The sequence below is a fragment of the Lampris incognitus genome, chromosome 12 (assembly GCF_029633865.1).
Source record: "Lampris incognitus isolate fLamInc1 chromosome 12, fLamInc1.hap2, whole genome shotgun sequence".
Taxonomy (NCBI): domain Eukaryota; kingdom Metazoa; phylum Chordata; class Actinopteri; order Lampriformes; family Lampridae; genus Lampris; species Lampris incognitus.
In genome coordinates this window covers 51,972,269-51,992,899 of record NC_079222.1, presented here as the reverse complement: position 1 = coordinate 51,992,899, position 20,631 = coordinate 51,972,269, and the positions used below count along the sequence as shown (strand labels likewise).

The following is a 20,631-nucleotide window of genomic DNA, read 5'->3' as shown; positions in this document are numbered from 1 at the left end:
ACTAAAGTTTTCAAAGAAAAGCGGTCCAGCACCACCGAATGGATAAAATGACTCTCTGAATGAACAGCAGATTAAGACCTGTTTCCTGGATGGCATGGAGGAAGAAATCTGCCGCCAGGTGCGCAAACACTGTGGGGGCAGGGACAGAGGTTGTTTGGCAGGTGTTTAAGAGCATGCCATCCATGTTTAAAAGAATATGAAACTCCCAGAGATAAAAACACAAGCCAAAGCTCGGTTGACTAACAAGCTCCAAATGTCGGGACGGTGGCGCAGTGGTTAGCGCTATTGCCTCACAGCAAGACGGCCCTGGGCTCGGACCCCGGGGTTGTCCAACCTTGGGGGTCATCCCAGGTCATCCTCTGTGTGCAGTTTGCATGTTGTCCCCTTGTCTGCGGTGGGTTTTCTCCAGGTTCTCCGGTTTCCCCCACCATCAAAAAGACATGCGTGTTAGGGTTAATACTCCTGTCTGTGCCCCTGACTGAGGCATGGCAAGACAAACTGGAGTTGGTCCCCGGTTGCTACATGATGGCTGCCCACTGCCCCTAGCTACACAGCTAGGATGGGTTAAATGGGGCGCATGAATGTCCCCGTGGGAATTAATAAGTATAAAATAAATAAATAAATAAATACAATAAAATAAATAAATCAAATGGTGCAGCTGACATAGTTCCAGACTCAGCAGAGCCCAAACAGAGGCAGAGGGCGAAGCAGGGGGTGGCGGTCCCCCTCGGAGAAGCGGCCAAGCTCCGAGTAGAGGACCCCGCAATGCGGGCCCTCGAGACAAGGGGTGTTGGAACTGTGGGGCCCTTGATCATTGGGCAAAAGACTGTACTGAATCAAGAAAGAGACTAGGACCCCCCGGACACACACAATGTGTACACTGAAGATGAAGCGTGACTGGCGGTGGGGAGGCGGCATGGTGGCAAAGTGCATTAAGTGCAAAACGCATTTAATATGACAAAAAGTGAGTGCATTTGAGGTTTTATCTGAAATTATTTTGAAGTGGCAGGAGCTAAAGTTTCAGCAATAAGACAAAATGAGTTTCAAAAGCCCCTGAAATTGTAAGAGCATCAGACGTTGCAGTAAGAATATTATATACCCCACCATTGCCAGTTGTCATGGAAGACGGTGACAGAATAAAGCACTCATTCCTCTTTTCCAAATATTGCCCTGTAAATCTGTTAGCCAGAGATTTGATGTGTGCGTTAGGCTTGGTCTTGCATTGCACAGAGGAAGGAATTAAAGTCACTAGAATATCAAACATCCCAGGTCAGTATGGACAATTAGGGTGTGGTAAGCCACTGTACATATATCAATGAGATCTGCCGCCATCGGCGCCAAGATCATTAACCCCTGATTTACTTAAAATATTGCTACTTGCAAGTCACCTCAGCACATGTTCACAGAAGACTCTGACTTGCATGTCACAGCCAAGTGAGTGAAAGAATTGATGAGGATTTTGAGAAAGTCTGGTTCAAGCAAGGGAAAGACAGTGATCTTATGACTATTGACTGGATGTATTGGGATGATTATGTGGGCACGGACGGTTGTGCCGACCCCCGCTGTAGCCCAGCTCCAATGGGAGTATAACTCAACACCATATGTGCCTCTACCCAAAACATCTGACATCCAGTGGGAGGATTTAGGGCCATGGGTCACTCGGTGTTAACAAGACCGCATGTGGGAGTCTAGGGGAGGAGAGTGCAATACTCACCCCAAATGCAATCATGTAGATACCCATTTCAGAGCACTTTTATGGCAAAACGGACTGTGCATTTAGCACAGAGCAGTAAATTCAACTTGAGGGGGTGGGGATATTTCCCCTCAGTTAACCATTGACTCACCAATTACAAGGAGTGCCACAAATTTTATGGGCTACAGTAATTACGATGCAGGGTTAGTTACAGGGGCTGAACCCCTCCATGTGACACCCAAGACCACATACCATCCATGTCAGGCACAATATCTGCTCAAACTAGAGGCAGTAATATGTATCCATAGTTTTCACGTGATGTCACATTCATATTTGAACGCCCACCTGGCGGGCAAAACACTTCCCAAACAGCAGCATTATTGACCCATCCAGAACGAAAATACATATACACTACCGTTCAAAAGTTTGGGATCACCCAAACAATTTTGTGTTTTCCATGAAAAGTCACACTTATTCACCACCATATGTTGTGAAATGAATAGAAAATAGAGTCAAGACATTGACAAGGTTAGAAATAATGATTTGTATTTGAAATAAGATTTTTTTTACATCAAACTTTGCTTTCGTCAAAGAATCCTCCATTTGCAGCAATTACAGCATTGCAGACCTTTTGCATTCTAGCTGTTAATTTGTTGAGGTAATCTGGAGAAATTGCACCCCACGCTTCCAGAAGCAGCTCCCACAAGTTGGATTGGTTGGATGGGCACTGCTTTGAGCAGATTGAGTTTCTGGAGCATCACATTTGTGGGGTCAATTAAACGCTCAAAATGGCCAGAAAAAGAGAACTTTCATCTGAAACTCGACAGTCTATTCTTGTTCTTAGAAATGAAGGCTATTCCATGCGAGAAATTGCTAAGAAATTGAAGATTTCCTACACCGGTGTGTACTACTCCCTTCAGAGGACAGCACAAACAGGCTCTAACCAGAGTAGAAAAAGAAGTGGGAGGCCGCGTTGCACAACTGAGCAAGAAGATAAGTACATTAGAGTCTCTAGTTTGAGAAACAGACGCCTCACAGGTCCCCAACTGGCATCTTCATTAAATAGTACCTGTTAGAGCCTGTTTGTGCTGTCCTCTGAAGGGAGTAGTACACACCGGTGTAGGAAATCTTCAATTTCTTAGCAATTTCTCGCATGGAATAGCCTTCATTTCTAAGAACAAGAATAGACTGTCGAGTTTCAGATGAAAGTTCTCTTTTTCTGGCCATTTTGAGCGTTTAATTGACCCCACAAATGTGATGCTCCAGAAACTCAATCTGCTCAAAGAAGTGCCCATCCAACCAATCCAACTTGTGGGAGCTGCTTCTGGAAGCGTGGGGTGCAATTTCTCCAGATTACCTCAACAAATTAACAGCTAGAATGCCAAAGGTCTGCAATGCTGTAATTGCTGCAAATGGAGGATTCTTTGACGAAAGCAAAGTTTGATGTAAAAAAAATCTTATTTCAAATACAAATCATTATTTCTAACCTTGTCAATGTCTTGACTCTATTTTCTATTCATTTCACAACATATGGTGGTGAATAAGTGTGACTTTTCATGGAAAACACGAAATTGTTTGGGTGATCCCAAACTTTTGAACGGTAGTGTAACTGTCTGTACTTTTGTAAGCTTTCATCCGGCGGCAGTGTAAGGAGAGGAATTCTCCACAAGATATATGTAAACATCGCCAAATTGGAGCTCTGGCAGGGACTTCGCTGTTTTTAGAGACTGAAATACTGTGGCGGGTGCTGTATATCAATCGCAAGTGCCCAAAACCTGTCATTTGTTAATATACCTTTGTTTTTCTTCTTTTGTAAGGTGATCCAAATAGTCGTTGCTTGGAACAGCTGGAAAATTTACAGGTCTGTGCTGCTGCTCTACGGAGTTTCCACTGTTGGCCGCCATGCTGGAACTTTGTTTTGCCTGCCAGGGCTCTGCGTCAGTCACGTGACTGAAAACTATGGATAACACCAGTATTTAACAGTTTGTTGGCAGCAGGAGTCCTTATCCCATGTGCTCATTCACCAGTGAGGATGCCTATCTTTCCAGTTAAAAAGATAAGGCCTGAGAATCAGCCAGCAGAGTGGTGATTCATGCAAGATTTACAAGCAGTAAATCCAGCAGTGTCCATGTGCACCCACACTCTGTGTTGCTTTGCTTTCACATTTCAGGGTAAAACATACTATATGTGGGCCAGGATGCCACAAGGTTACGTAGAATCCCCAGCAGTCAACTCACAGGTTTTGCATGCAAGTCTGGAGAGTTTAGGCCTTCCAGCAGGGAGCGCGCTGATACAGAGTATGTCAACAATTTGATGATCTGTTCTTCAACAAACAAGCTTGTGAGATTGGTATTATTGCATTGCTAAAACATCTGGCTGAGCAGGGCTACATGGCCAGTCTGAGTAAACTGCAATTTTCTTAGAAAAAAGTAACTTTCCTAGGACACGAGATCGCAAAAAAAAAAAAAAAAAGGGTAAAATACTGAGCTAAAAATGAGTGGAACCAATCTTCAAAATTCGAAAACCTTCCATTAAGAGGCAATAAATGTCATTTTTAGGGATGACAGGCCACTGTAGACAGTAGCTCTGTGACTATGCATCCCTGGAGGCTCCACAGTTACCCATTACGCATGGCCATGGACTAAAACCAACTGACAAAGCGCCGTAGACAGAGGCTGCTGACACAACTTTCACTCAACTAAAACAGACCTTGACTACCACGGCTACTTTAGGACTGCCTGACCCAGACAGACCAGTCACACAGACTGTGGACAGAGGTTTTATGATGTCTTGTTAAGATAGAGAGACAGAGAGGGAAAAAAAAAGGATAAGTAAGTGCACATATGTAAATAACGTATGGCAGTCTAAGGACATACGTCCTTGTCTGCCTGAGTGTTTATTTCCTTTTTATGTAAAACATGGGGAGGACCATGTGTCAAAAGGGGGGATGGTGGATACAGTAAACAAACACTGGTTTATAAGAGGTTTGACAAATTATTCACAAATTGTTCTAAATGTTTAATCTGTTTGAAAAATAATGCCGCAAGAGAGCAAATCACACAACCCTCGAGTCACCCTTCCCCTGACCACCTGTTTGATCACCTAAAGATGGATTTAATTGAAATAACACCATGTGAGGGAAAGAAATAATGTCTTGCAATTGTTGATGTGTTTTCTAACTACTGCTACTACTTTCGGCTGCTCCTGTGAGGGGGCGCCACAGCGGATCACCCGTTTCCATTCCTTCTTGTCTTCTGCATCTTCCTCTGTCACACCAGCCATCTGCAAGTCCTCTCACCACATCCATAAACCTCCTCTTTGGCCCTCCTCTTCTCCTCTTCCCTGGCAGCTCCATATTCAGCATCCTTCTCCCAGTATACTCAGCATCTCTCCTCCACACATGTCCACACCATCTCAATCTTGCCTCTCTTGCTTTGTCTCAAAACCGTCCAACCTGAGCTGTCCCTCTAATATACTCGTTCCTAATCCTGTCCTTCTTCGTTACTCCCAGTGAAAATCTTAGCATCTTCATCTCTGTCACCTCCAGCTCCTCCTCCTCCTGTCTTTTCATCAGTGCCACTGTCTCCAAACCATATAACATAGCTGGTCTCACAACCATATTGTAAACCTTCCCTTTAACTCTTGCTGGTACTCTTGCTAGTATGTTTTCTAAATGGGTTGAAATTTTCCCTACAGGAAAGGCAGATGCCTCCAAAGTAGCAAAGATGCTAGAAAGAGATTATTTCCAGATGGGGAATCCCACAGAAGATCAGCAGTGATAATGGAACGCAGTTTGTAAGTCATTTTTGGGCATTAACCTGAGGCAACATTGTGCCTATCATCCACAGAGTGGTGGAGCAGTTGAGAGAGAAAATGGGACGATTAAAATAAGCTACTCAAATGTTTTGATGAGACAGGACTCGAATGAATAAAGGCACTACCATTAGTGGTGATGGCCATGACAGCAAGAGGAAGGGCTGCAACAGGATTGTCGCCTTTTGAAATCCTCACAGGCAGACCCATGAACACTGGAGTAGCCCTTCCCCCGCAAAAGTGGGTCCTCAGCTCAGACCTCATGAAGGATGTAATGCTTAATTATTGTGTACAACTCAACAAAATGCTGAGTTCTATTCACATGCATATGAGAGCGGCACTTCCACAGCCAACAGAAGGTCAGCTGCACGATCTGAAACCAGGAGATTGGGTGCTTATAAAGGACCTAAAGAGAAAACATTGGAGGGAGCCCCATGGGTGGGGCCCCACCAAGTGCTATTGACCACACCTACAGCAGTGAAGGTGCAGAGGAGTCAGCTGAACACACGCCAGCCACTGCAAGAAGGCGCCACCACTGGAGACAGAGGTTCCAGGGTGAGAGACTCGCTCTGCTCACAAACGAGGAAGACAAGTAGACGTGGCCAGCTCTCACCGAAGTTTAAAAACCTACTGAGAGCCAACGGTTGCTACGCTATAGGGAGAGGCATTCTTTATCTAATGGAGCCTGATAACAATAAGGCACCATTGGTACTTTGTACTAATGAGGCCAGAAGAGGCAAGCAGGCCCTGGCATCCTTTTGGGAGAAAGGGGTTTGGTCTCAGGGGAACAATGTATTGTTTTGCAATAATAACTATTGTGATTGTTGGTCCCGTTTTATGGGTTTTTGATTCTCTACAAGATAACAATGTTTTAATAACAACTGTTGCAATTCTCATCCACCATCCTTCACCTCCACCACAGCCAAATTGCCAGACGTGCGGATGACAGGAGATATCATTTTTGTGAAGGAGAGATACGTGTGATAGAGATACAGTGGTGTGAAAAAGTGTTTGCCCCCTTCCTGATTTCTTTTTTTTTTGCATGTTTGTCACACTTAAATGTTTCAGATCATCAAACAAATTTAAATATTAGACAAAGATAACACAAGTAAACACAGAATGTAGTTTTTAATGAAGGTTTTTATTATTAAGGGAAAAGAAAAATCCAAACCTACATGGCCCTGTGTGAAAAAGTGATTGCCCCCCCCCCTTTTAAAACATAAATTAAGTGTGGTTTATCACATCTTTGGAAAGCTGAGTTCAATTTCTCTAGCCATACCCAGGCCTGATTACTACCACACCTCTTCTCAATCAAGAAACCACTTAAATAGGACCTGCCTGACAAAGTGAAGTAGACCAAAAGATCCTCCAAAGCTAGACATCATGCTGCGATCCAAAGAAATTCAGGAACAAATGAGAAACAACGTAATTGAAATCTATCAGTCTGGAAAAGGTTATACAGCCATTTCTAAAGCTTTGGGACTCCAGCGAACCACAGTGAGAGCCATTATCCACAAATGGCGAAAACATGGAACAGTGGTGAACCTTCCCAGGAGTGGCCGGCCAACCAAAATTACCCCAAGAGCACAGCGACGACTCATCCAAGAGGTCACAAAAGACCCCACAACAACATCCAAAGACCTGCAGGCCTCACTTGCCTTAGTTAAGGTCAGTGTTCATGACTCCACCATAAGAAAGACACTGGGCAAAAATGGCCTGCATGGCAGAGTTCCAAGACGAAAACCACTGCTGAGCAAAAAGAACATAAAGGCTCATCTCAGTTTTTCCAGAAAACATCTTGATGATCCCCAAGACTTTTGGGAAAATACTCTGTGGACTGACGAGACAAAAGTTGAACTTTTTGGAAGGTGTGTGTCCCATTACATCTGGCGTAAAAATAACACCACATTTCAGAAAAGGAACATCATACCAACAGTAAAATATGGTGGTGGTAGTGCGATGGTCTGGGGCTGTTTTGCTGCTTCAGGACCTGGAAGACTAGCTTTGGTAAATGGAACCATGAATTCTGCCGTCTACCAAAAAATCCTGGAGGAGAATGTCCGGCCATCTGTTCGTGACCTCAAGCTGAAGCGCACTTGGGTTCTGCAGCAGGACAATGATCCAAAACACACCAGCAAGTCCACCTCTGAATGGCTTAAGAAAAACAAAATGAAGACTTGGGAGTGGCCTAGTCAAAGTCCTGACCTGAATCCGATTGAGATGCTGTGGCATGACCTTAAAAAGGCGGTTCATGCTTGAAAACCCTCCAATGTGGCTGAATTACAACAATTCTGCAAAGATGAGTGGGCCAAAACTCCTCCACAGCGCTGTAAAAGACTCATTGCCAGTTATCGCAAATGCTTGATTGCAGTTGTTGCTGCTAAGGGTGGCCCAACCAGTTATTAGGTTTAGGGGGCAATCACTTTTTCACACAGGGCCATGTAGCTTTGGATTTTTTTCCCCTTAATAATAAAAACCTTCATTTAAAAACTGCATTTTGTGTTTACTTGTGTCATCTTTGTCTAATATTTAAATTTATTTGATGATCTGAAACATTTAAGTGCGACAAACATGCAACAAAATAAGAAATCAGGAAGGGGGCAAACACTTTTTCACACCACTGTAGCTGTTTACTAACCAATGACCCTACAGTTTACCCCGGTCGGCCAGACAAAGTTTATTGGTCATGGAAAAACAGCAACCACTATCGGGTCACTACATGTGGAACAGGATACTGTAAAGTGCAGTCTGGTGCCAAAAATATGGAAAATCCACATGCCGTATAGATGCAGATTGGCCACCAGGGCATCAATCACAGGTATGTAAAGATATTGCTAAACCCACAGTAGCAACTCAAGACTTTTGAAACCCCTCTAATGCATGTAAGATGCTTTGATACCTATAGGGGAAATCTGGCTATAACTATGATGAAAGAATAGGTCACCTCTCATAATTTTTCTAATTGTTGGATTTGTCAACAATTACCGGTGTCGTCTCAATCACCTATGGTAGTTCCAGTGCCGTTGTCTACAGTGGATGGACTTTAAGCTATTCAATATTGACCTTTTTGACAACCCCCTCAGTCTGTTATGTGTCAGAGCTTTTTCATTATGATCTACCCGATAATGAGGTAGGTATAATCTAATTTGCCTTGTCTGAATTCAATAAAGTTTACAGACCACGTGAGTTGAACCACACAGTATTGTGGAGGGTATCTAAATGTGAAACAACGATAAATGCAATGCTTCAATACCGTGTGGAGTTTCTGGCCGTGCCTGCTAACTGTAGTAATGATATAATAATAATAACTTTATTTATACAGCACTTTTCTAAGACAATGTTACAAAGTGCCTTACAAAGAAATAAAACCAGACAAGGCAAAAACAAGACCAAATAGTAAAAATAAAAACAGTACAGATAAATAAAAACAAATATCAAACATTTGTAACAGCTTTCACAAAAAGAAAAGTTTTAAGATGAGATTTAAAAGAAATTAGAGATTTGGTTTGTCTTAGTTCAACAGGAAGAGAGTTCCTGTTGAACTAAGACATTTGGCAATATGTACAGCGTTACGTCATGCCAATAAAGCTATTTGAATTTGAATTTCCATAGTGTGGCGGCTCTAACAGCAAAAGCCCGATCACCCTTTGTAACAAACCGAGACCTGGGAATAACCAGCAGGGCTCCATCTGCGGATCTTAATGATCGAGAGGGCGTATACCAGGTCAATCAGAAATGTATGTAGGACCAAGACTATTTAAGGCCTTAAAAGTGAGAAATAACATTTTAAAATCAATTCGAAATATAACAGGGAGCCAGTGCAGGGAGGCAAGCACAGGAGTGATATAGTCATGCCTCTTTGTCCTGGTAATGAGCCCAGCAGTGGGGTGTAGTACCAACTGCAGATGGTGGAGGGAGCCCTTGCTGATACCAGAATAAAGTGTGTTACAATAGTCAAGACGAGAGTAGATAAAGGCATGTACAACTTTTTGCAAAGCATGAATGAACATGTTTGATTTGATTATCAAAACCGAGGTTAGCATCGAATACCAAGATTCCTAGCAGTCTGCTTAACAATACCTGACAGACCACCAAGATTAGTAACAAAAGGACTGATGGAATTTTCGGGAGAATGACCTCGGACTTATCATCATTAAATTTGAGAAAATTTTTAGACCTCCAGGATTTAATGTCAGAGGGGCAAATTGTGAGTTTTGCTAGGGCACTAGGATCTGTGGGTTTTAGGGGAATAGAATTTGAGCCTATAACTGAATCAGAATTTTTCTATCGTATTGTAGCTGGGGCGCATTCAGCCCCATGGAATTTGCAAATACAGGGGCGTTCGGGTAGCGTAGCAGTCTATTCCGTTGCCTATTAAGACAGGGATCACCGGTTCGAATCCCAGTGTTACCTCCGGCTTGGTCTGGTGTCCCTACAGACACAATTGGCCATGTCTGCGGGTGGGGGGCCGGATGTGGGTATGTCTCCGCGTGGAAGTCGGGGACAGTACCTATGGCGTGGCAGCCTGGCGTGGTGGTTCCCATATTTAAAAAGGGGGACCGGAGGGTGTGCGCCAATTATTGGGGCATCACAGTGCTCAGCCTCCCTGAAAAAGTCTACTCTTGGGTGCTGGAAAGGAGGCTCCGACTGATTGTCGAACCTCGGATCTAAAAAGAACAATGCAGATTCCACTCTGGCCGTGGAACAACGGACCAACTCTTTACCCTTGCAGAAGTGCTGAGGGAGGCATGGAAGTTTGACCGACCGCATGTGTTTTGTGGACTTGGAGCAAGCTTACGACCGTGTACCCTGGGGCACTCTGAGGAGGGTACTGTGGGAGAGGGACGTCTGGAGTGCCCTACTTAGTTTGCTGCCACTGCAACCTGACCCTGGAGAAGCGGCTGATTATGAGATGAGATGAGATGAGATGAGATGGGTTTGGTCTCAGGAGAACGATGTATTGTTTTGCAATAATAACTATTGTGATTGTCAGTCCCGTGTTATGGGTATTTGATCCTCCACAAGATAACAATGTTGCAACAACACCTGTTGCATTCTCATCCACCACCTTTCACCCTCACCACAGCCAAATTGCCAGATGTGCAGATGACAGGAGATTAGTGTCTTTTTTGTGCAGATACGTGTGATAGAGATAGCTGTTTACTAACCACTGACCCTACAGTTTACCCTGGTCAGCCACGCGAAGTTTATTGGTCATGGATAAACGGCAATCACTGCTGTGTCACTACATGTGGAACGGGATACTGTAAAGTGCTATTTACAGACTAACCTACAACTGAGGGCTTGAAACAGTCCGCAGTCTGGTGCCAAAAAGACGGAAAATTCACATGCCGCACAGATGCGTGTAAGACACTTTGATACCTATAGAACAACTCTGACTAAAACTATGATGAAAGAATAGGTCACTTCTCGTAACTTTACTAATTGTTGGATTTGTCAACAATTACTTGCATCGTCTCAATCACCTATGGTAGTTCCAGTACCGTTGTCTACAGCAGCGTTTCTCAAACCTCTCCTGGAGGACCACTTGTCTTGCATGTTTTAGATCTCTCCCTGATCCAAACACAGCTGATTTAATGATCAGTTTTGTTATTAGGCAGCTTCAGGAGCTCATAACGAGTTGATCATTAAATCAGCTGTGTTGGAGCAGGGAGAGATCTAAAACATGCAGGACAAGTGGACCTCCAGGAGAGGTGTGAGAAACGCTGGTCTACAGCAGACTTTAAGGTATTCAACATTGACCTTTTTTGAAACCCCACTAAGTCTGTTATGTCTCAGGGCTTTTTCATTATGATCTACCCGATAGTGAGGTAGATATAATCTTATTTGCCTTGTCTAAATTTAATAGTTTACAGGCCATGTAAACTGGACTGCACAGTATTGTGGAAGGTATCTAAATTTGAAACGATAAATGCAATGCTTCACTATCATGTGGAGTTTCTGGCTGTGCCTGCTAAATGTAGTAATGATACAGAATGTAGGCCTATAACTGAATCAGAATAAACCTATCGTATTGTAGCCGGGGTGAATTCAGCCCCATGGAATTTGCAAATACAGTTGGCATTTTTAGGTTTTACTGTATATAATTGCTCTCGGCCTATATTCTCTATTACTTTGCCTTGCAACTGTTCATCTACTTGGCCTACTCTGTGCGTGTCCATGCCCTGCCTGATGTTTCTTTGTGTGTACAGGACCCCAGTTATGAAATCACAGCAGACACTACTCGCTGTAATAGGACAGTTAAGATACAATCAGTAAGAAACCCACACTGCCTGAAAATATGTGTGTATATTTATTTATATATGCATGCATATATGTGTGTATGTAAGTATGTATGTATGTGTGTGTATATACACACACACACACACACACACACACACACACACACACATATGTCAACATATATATATATATATATATATATAGCTGATTTGATTGCTCAGGTGTGGTTTGAAAGCTATCTATCTATCTATCTATCTATCTATCTATCTATCTATCTATCTATCTATCTATATATCTATATCTATATCTATATATACATACAGTGCATCCGCAAAGTATTCACACCCCTTCACTTCCCCCACATTTTGTTATGTTACAGTCTTATTCCAAAATGGATTAAATTCCTTTTTTTCTCATCAATCTACACACAATACCCCATAATGACAAAGTGAAAAAGGTTTTGTAGTAATTTTTGCAAATGTATTCAAAATAAAAAACGGAAGTATTGCATGCACATAAATATTCACACCCTTTGCTATGACACTCAAAATTGAGCTCAGGTTCATCCTGTTTCCACTAATCATCCTTGAGATGTTTCTACATCTTGATTAGAGTCCACCCGTAGTAAATTCAACTGATTGGACATGATTTGGAAAGGCACACACCTGTCTATATAAGGTCCCACTGTTGACAGTGCATGTCAGAGCAGAAACCAAGCCATGAAGTCAAAGGAATTGTCTGTGGACCTCCGAGACAGGATTGTATCGAGGCACAGATCTGGGGAAGGGTACAAAAACATTTCTACAGGTTTGAAGGTCCCGAAGAGCCCAGTGGTCTCCATCATTCATAAATGGAAGAAGTTTGGATCCACCAGGACTCTTCCTAGAGCTGGTCACCTAGCCAAACTGAGCAATCGGGGGAGAAGGGCCTTGGTCAGGGAGGTGACCAAGAACCCGATGGTCACTCTGACAGAGCTCCAGCGTTCCTCTGAGGAGATGGGAGACCCTTCCAGAAGGACAACCATCTCTGCAGCACTCCACCAATCAGGCCTTTATGGTAGAGTGGCCAGACGGAAGCCTCTGCTCAGTAAAAGGCACATGACAGCCCGCTTGGAGTTTGCCAGAAAGCACCTAAAGGACTCTCAGACCATGAGAAACAAGATTCTCTGGTCTGATGAAACCAAGATTGAACTCTTTGGCCTGAATGCCAAACGTTACGTTTGGAGGAAACCAGGCACCTCTCATCACCTTGCTAATACCATCCCTACAGTGAAGCATGGTGGTGGCAGGAACTGGGAGACTAGTCAGGATCGAGGGAAAGATGAATGGAGCAAAGTACAGAGAGATCCTTGATGAAAACCTGCTCCAGAGCGCTCAGGACCTCAGACTTGGGCGAAGGTTTACCTTTCAACACGACAACGACCCTAAGCACACAGCCAAGACAACGAAGGAGTGGCTTCGGGACAAGTCTGTGAATGTCCTTGAGTGGCCCAGCCAGAGCCCAGACTTGAACCCCATTGAACATCTCTGGAAAGACCTGAAAATAGCTGTGCAGCAACGCTCCCCATCTAACCTTACAGAGCTCGAGAGGATCTGCAGAGAAGAATGGGAGAAATACCCCAAATATAGGTGTGCCAAGCTTGTAGCTTCATACCCAAGAAGACTTGAGGCTGTAATCGCTGCCAAGGGTGCCTCAACCAAGTACTGAGTAAAGGGTGTGAATACTTATGTACATGCAATATTTCAGTTTTTTATTTTTAATAAATTTGCAAAAATTTCTACAAACCTTTTTCACTTTGTCATTGTGTGTAGATTGATGAGGAAAAAAAGGAATTTAATCCATTTTGGAATAAGGCTGTAACATAACACAATGTGGGGAAAGTGAAGGGGTGTGAATACTTTCCGGATGCACTGTATATATATATATATATATATATATATATATATATATATATATATATGGTAGTTAGGAACTACCATAAGAGGTTGTGAGTCAGAAAGGTTACACCATTGACTATTAATTGTCAGAGGGCTAATAATTTTGCCCTTGTCATTTTGGTTTTATCTTGTTTTAATTCAGCGCATCAGCAAAATATCTTAATCAAGCTTAGTGGAGATCTTGTCTTTGTTCTTTTGGAAGCAATTAAACTATAAACACTTGTGGTTATGGTCATTTCCGTGGAAAAGTTAAGGGTTTTGTTTGATTTCATAAAGGGGGCTAATAATTTTGACCTTAACTGTGTGTGTGTGTATGTATGTATATATATATATATATATATATATATATATATATATATATACACACACACACACACACACACACACATATATATAAATATATATATACATGTATATATAACTTTGTTAAAAGAAACACTCGACGGTAGGAAAAGTGTTCAACAAATAAGCAGCAAAATAATCCAGTGAGTCAAGTCAATTATTCACGAGACAGTACAAGCTTGTTTCATGCCATAAGCAATCATCAGCTGTCAATAAAACTACACAGGAAAGAACATACCATTTACTGCCTCATCATGCACATCACGTGCACAACGTCCAATGGGGAAGGGAGAGGTGCCTACATTCAAACATTCAAAAACAATGACAGCTGATGATTGCTTATGGCATGAAACAGGCTTGTACTGTCTCATAAAGTATTTTCTTGACTCACTGGATTCACAGCAGATCATCAATTTCCATCTCTTCCTGTCTTCTGCATCTTCCTCTGTCACACCAGCCACCTTGCATGTCCTCTCACCACATCCATAAACCTCCTCTTTGGCCCTCCTCTTCTCCTCTTCCCTGGCAGCTCCATATTCAGCATCCTTCTCCCAGTATACCCAGCATTTCTCCTCCACACATGTCCAAACCATCTCAATCTTGTCTCTCTTGCTTTGTCCCCAAACCGTCCAACCTGAGCTGTCCCTCTAATATACTCATGCCTAGTCCTGTCCTTCTTCGTTACTCCCAATGAAAATCTTATCATCTTCAACTCTGCCACCTCCATCTCCACCTCCTGTCTTTTCATCAGTGCCACTGTCTCCAAACCATACAATAGCTGGTCTCACAACCATCCTGTAAACCTTCCCTTTAACTCTTGCTGATACCCTTCTGTCACACATCACTCCTGACACTCTTCTCCACCCACTCCACCCTACCTGCACTCTCTTCTACACCTCTCTTCTGCACTCCCCGTTACTTTGGACAGTTGACCCCAAGTATTTAAACTCATACACCTTCGTCACCTCTACTACTTACATCCTCAACATTCCACTGTCTTTATCAACTGCTCAGCACACATTTGGCATATTGACACCCTTGTACAGTATATATGCAGCCCAGGATGAGCTCAAATCACTCTCAAGAACATTCCTCCTCAGTGCTAATCCTAGCACCATGAGAAAAGCATTTTTTTTCATAAGAAGCCGGGAGAAATCATTCTGCCACAGGCAAATTATCTGTAAGACTTAACATTCTTTGCGTGCTGCTGAGAGTCTTGATTTTGAGTCTGTGACTCAGGCTCACAGACTTTGTTCATAATTTCCTCGCAAGGCCTCTTGCTACCACTTTCTAATACAGAAAAATAAGCTTTATTGTTTGAATGTAGATTTTAAAAACAATTTGACATCAAATTTGGCAGCTTTTGTTTAAAGCTTCTTGTCATTTCTTGTTATTACAGTAAAATGGCATAGCTGCCTGGGTGAGTTGTGGGAAGTGTTGTTCGATGCCACGGTCTCCAAGTAATGAGAATGGTACACGCTCACATGGACTAAAACTACCATAAGCATTTGGGTTCAACACCATACAAATCGCCCGACAGGTGTGAATGTGATCTTTTATGTGCACAAGATGAATTTTTCGTACCAAATGTCACAATGCTATCATCATGTGAGTAGCCCTGTGAAATATGATGGAGATACTAAAACTTCCATAGTATTTCTGAATGTTAACACAGAAATGAGCCTGGGTTCACTGAATTAAAACGTTGTCCATTATGAGACTAAAGTACCATCTCTCACAAACGTTTTTTTTTTCTTCCAAAAATCGAATCTGACCACTTGACGTGTATGCAGCTGATAACCTTTACACACCATGTCATGTTATTTCTGACCACTTTAAATCTACAGTGCTCCACAGTCCAAATAAGCTTGGTTCAAGTACATATGTCTGCGAAACATTTGCACCCACCTGCCCCTGTGTGGCCACGAAACTGCTGGATTTTAGCCCCTGTGCTCCACTCCCAGCAAGCAATGGTGTTGTCAAAAGACCCAGTCACCAACTTCTGTTCATCAAATTTCACTGTGGCACAGGTGTGCGTCTGAATCCCATATATGCACTGCCCAGTACGGACATCCCATAATTTGGCAGAGAGATCATCAGACCCTGAAAAAGGAAAAAAAAATGGCCAATGTAGAGCATTGCAAGTACCATCTCAGGTCAAAACAGTATATCCCCAAAACAAAGAATAATCTGAGCATACAAACTACTAAAGACGCTTATCCAATATTGAGTTACACCCTTTTTGCACTTAAAGCAGCCTCAGTCCATCAGCGCACAGACTCAACAAGGTGAAGAAAGCATTCCACATGATGATGGGCCCATGCTGAAAGTTGTTTAGTTGGCTGATAGCGGATCTCGATTTCTAAAAGCTTATTCCATTTCCTTCCACAAGATGTTCAATTACATTAAGATTTGGTGAGTGGAAGTTGTAGTCTTCCTACTAAATTTACTGTCTTTTCGTAGAAACATTCCCTGACAACTTAACCTTGTGGCAGGCATCATCTTGCTGAAACTAATCCACCTGCAGATGGATAGGGGATGCACTGATTGGCAATGATGGTCAATATTCTGTGGCACACACTAATTTCTCAATAGCCCAGTCTTCCCATCAGTGTGAAACAGCAGGAGTTGGTATTCTTCAGACCAGGTAATGTTTTTCTAACTCTCCACTCTCCAGTGTCAGTGTTTTCATTCCTTTGCCCTCAAGCAACCAGTCTTGTTTAACGCCAAAAGAAGGTGTAGCTCTTGTTGATCAATGGCTGTTTTACCATATTCCTGACAAGGTGTGATGAGCTGTGCATTGTTATATAGGTCTTTTGGCATCACTATCATCTTGAACTTTCAGCTGTGGACCCTCTGTTGCTTCACACAATTCTCATTAGTCCTTTAACCTCTTTCATCAATGACCTCCTTGACCAGTGGCCAGCCAAGGGCTGGACTGTGGGCTACTCCAAACACAAATGTTACTGTTGCGCCTGGATAACATGGCAACATCAAGACTCTTAACACTCTCAAACCAACATGCCTGGTACCTTGATATGCAACCTGTTCAAATGGCACTTAGACCTTACCGCTGGCCAATTCCTCCTTATAAGTATGATATAGTTCTCAATTGTCTGAACTCATTCGTAATACTTTGTCCTTCCCTTCACTGGCTGGATTGCAATTAAAAAGATGAAATCAGCTAACAGCAACCATAGCTTTCAACTGGTCAATCTGTTTCAAGGAGAGCAGGCATCTTAAATATTTTGTACTCAATGTAGATTCTAATCTTACATTCAAATAACTCACTATCCAAAAATGAACACAGCAAACAGCGGTATTGGGGCCACAAAATAACTACAGCTAGATTAACAGTATGAATTCAAGTAAAAAGGCAGTCTGCCACACAATTCATGTTCCTTAATTGGTGGCAACGCCTCATTTTCCATCTCACAGTAAGACATATGACAGGACATTCAAAGGCTCACCCACACTCTTAACAAACCCTAAACATTCCAAATCGCCATTTACCCGTGCAGAGAAGGCCATCCTTGTAGTAGAGGGCATACACACGTGCACTGTGGCCGATGAGAGAAGATGTTTCGAAGGCCTCCTCGTCCTTCAATTGAATCATTCGCAGCTTGGCCTTTAAGTAGATGCCCTTCCAGTGTGACGCATTCTGAATGGACTCATCAATCCGCCAGCCAAGTTCCCGACACACACCTTGCCATACCTCTGTACAGGAGTTTATCACCTGCAGGAGTTTCAATTTAATTTACTGGGCAATCTTTAACTCCATGTTAAAATGTCACATGCATCTGAAAAAATCAGGGACAACTCTATTGTAGTCCTTGGTGTTAACAACAGACAAGACATAGACCAAAAGCATTGGATTATGACACCTCCCTGCATTTTAAAAAATATAAACTTAAAGCCACTAATATTTTTTGTAATTCCAAAACAACAAATCAGAGTGTATTAAAAAAAGACATAATTTTCCTTAACGTTCCCAAGGTGTATTTTATAACTACTTAAAAAAGGTACTTATGTACTATGTTAAAAAGTATGGAAAACATTTACTATAACTAGACCAGATATGGGAAAACATTTATGGATTATTTGACAAAAATAATGTCTTTAAGTTAGAAAAAAAACAGTCAAAAAAAGAGGTTTACCTTATTCCAGTGCTTGCACACGAGGCAGCAGGTAAGTAAGGTCTGAGGATCCAGCCAACGCAACAAGTAAAAGGTCAGCTCCAGTGGTAGAAGGCGCACAAAGTCACGCTTCAGCAGTGTCTCCAGTCCATTAGATAGATGGCGTAGCTGGGCAGCACCACTAAGGGAAATTAGCTGGTCAAGTGACTGATTACGTTGCTGGTCATTCAGCGTAAGGAAAGAGGCAGAAACTGACTCCAGCCACCCCTCAAAGGCCACCTTCTCCATGGGCACATGAGAGCAAAGACCTGTACAACACATTAGGCAGCATTTCTTACTTAACTATAGCTTGTTACATTCTTTATGCATGCTTAATAATCCAGATAAGAAAATCACAGAAAACTGAATCAGTTCATCTGGACACATTTGAGAGAAACATTTCATCACTCACCCTGAATAAGATAAGGGCCAATGTGGGTGCAGGTTTTTGTTCCAATCAAGCAGTTACACACCTGTGTCTCCAAATCAAGTCCTCAGCAAAGACCCCACTGGTTGACTAGTGGGATCAGGTGTGTAACTGCTTGGTTGGAACAAAAACCTTCAACCACACTGGCCCTTTCTGGATAAGATTGCCCACCCCTAGTCTAGGGTAACAACTGACTGATAAGACATCACAGAACATTGACAAGTTTCGAGTAAATTCATAATTCCCTACCTGAAATTTTAATATGAGCAAATACAATGAGTGTAAACGCCACCAAAAATCTTATTGTGTAAAACAGCTCCAGAAATGACCAGGCCAAGAGTGGCAATGGGTAATTTTGAAAGGCAACAACCCTCACGACAAATTCTATTAAACAACTTTTTTTTCTTCAGTAAAACAACACTTGGATAGGTGAGTTATCTAATCTAACTACATATCTGTATTTTACAGAGATCAGCTGTTATAGTGCATCATTAAATAAACCATTTTCACAATCAAAACATGAGAGTAGCTACCTAAACCAACTGGAACTTCTACTGGCCTATAGCTGTGCTATTGGCGATAACAAGCGACAGAAAGCGGTGGTTAAATAGCTTTAAACCATGTGATGGGTGCACATTTTTCTAGTAAAAGATTAAAGTAGCTGGGTGCCTGGGTATTTAGTCTGGCTACTTGGTTAGCAACTGAAGTAGCCGCGGTCCTAAGGCCAAGTTGACTAAGTTGTAAACGACATGTCTAGTATGTAAAGATCTCGATTCCTTAATAAACCGGTTTAAATCAAAGAAGGTTGCATCAGTTCACCTGGACACAAGGTTTACTGAGCATGCACGCAGACAAAGAAGCCAGAATGAGACAAACCAGTGGGCTAGTGTGGAGGCTTCCCTTGGCAGCGCTTGGCTAGCTCAGTTCACATCGCTAGCTTTCGGTGTGGCGTTAGCTAACCTCTAGGCAAACAGGTTGAAGGCTGGGTAACGAACGCAGCTAAGTGCTGAGAGGACAACAGGCTTTCTGTCGCTTAACGTCAGTTACCGAAGGCCTTACTCGAGTTTTTTTTAATCAGATACACTGGCTGGGGGACGAGTTGTGACGATAAACTCTCCCAAACATAACGCGAAATTGGTTTCCAGTGACGATGATGATGATATTTCTGATTCTCTTCTTCTGCTTCTTCTTCTGCCTCTTCTTCTTCTTCTTCTTCGTCGTCTACTTCTTCTTCTTCTTCTTTTCCGCTTCCTCTTCTTCTTCTACGATAAATTATATCATATAAGTACTGCGTTTTTATATTTTGTACTACAGATTTGTCCGTATAAGTCACCGTGTATAGATTATATTATATTGATAAGTATTGTGCTATTATAATAGATTTGTCAATATAGGTCATTTTGGATAGTTTATATAGGTACTGTGCTATGCAAAATCATATTATTATAATATTATTATATTGTGCTATGTATTATCATAATATTATGCATTATACTTTGCTATGTATCATATATTATAATTGTTATTATATTATAATTATTGTAATGTTATTGTAGCAACCAGCAGAGGACACTCTGTCGGTGGTTCTGTGCTGGGGATGCCCAAGGGCTGATGGGACTGGTAGTTTTTTTTAGCAAAACTTTATTTAAATCCAATTCAGAACATTACAAAGAGAACATATATAATATATGTGATGTATTCATTATAGTCGAACTTTTTGTCCTACATCTGTGACACACACACACACACACACACACACACACACACACACACACACAAGCTATAGTTAAGTGTGTGTGTGTGTGTGTACAGTTTAATTTAGTTTATTGTGTATTTGACAGGGACAATGCACAATTTTACAATTGCACCAGAGTTAGCCGGCAGCTAATTTGCATCTGCAGTCCCTGGGCAGGCAAACAAACAACAATTAATACAGAAGTAAAAACATAACAATACATAAGAAAACTATTGGACAGGCAGACAAAGAACAATCAAGACAAA

General features: G+C 42.2%; 1 protein-coding gene across 1 annotated transcript in view; it reads right to left on the bottom strand.

Annotated features, from left to right (window-relative positions):
- Positions 1 to 19,843, bottom strand: part of fbxw2 (F-box and WD repeat domain containing 2) — a 40,017-nt gene extending 20,174 nt beyond the window's left edge. The window contains exons 1-4 of the mRNA XM_056290977.1: positions 19,507 to 19,843; positions 18,186 to 18,472; positions 17,542 to 17,764; positions 15,937 to 16,131 (exon numbers count right to left, since the gene is read on the bottom strand). Coding sequence (XP_056146952.1) covers positions 15,937 to 16,131; positions 17,542 to 17,764; positions 18,186 to 18,452 — 685 coding nt within the window. The 5' untranslated portion in view covers positions 18,453 to 18,472; positions 19,507 to 19,843. The remainder of the gene's footprint in view (positions 1 to 15,936; positions 16,132 to 17,541; positions 17,765 to 18,185; positions 18,473 to 19,506) is intronic.
- Positions 19,844 to 20,631: the final 788 nt, after the last annotated feature.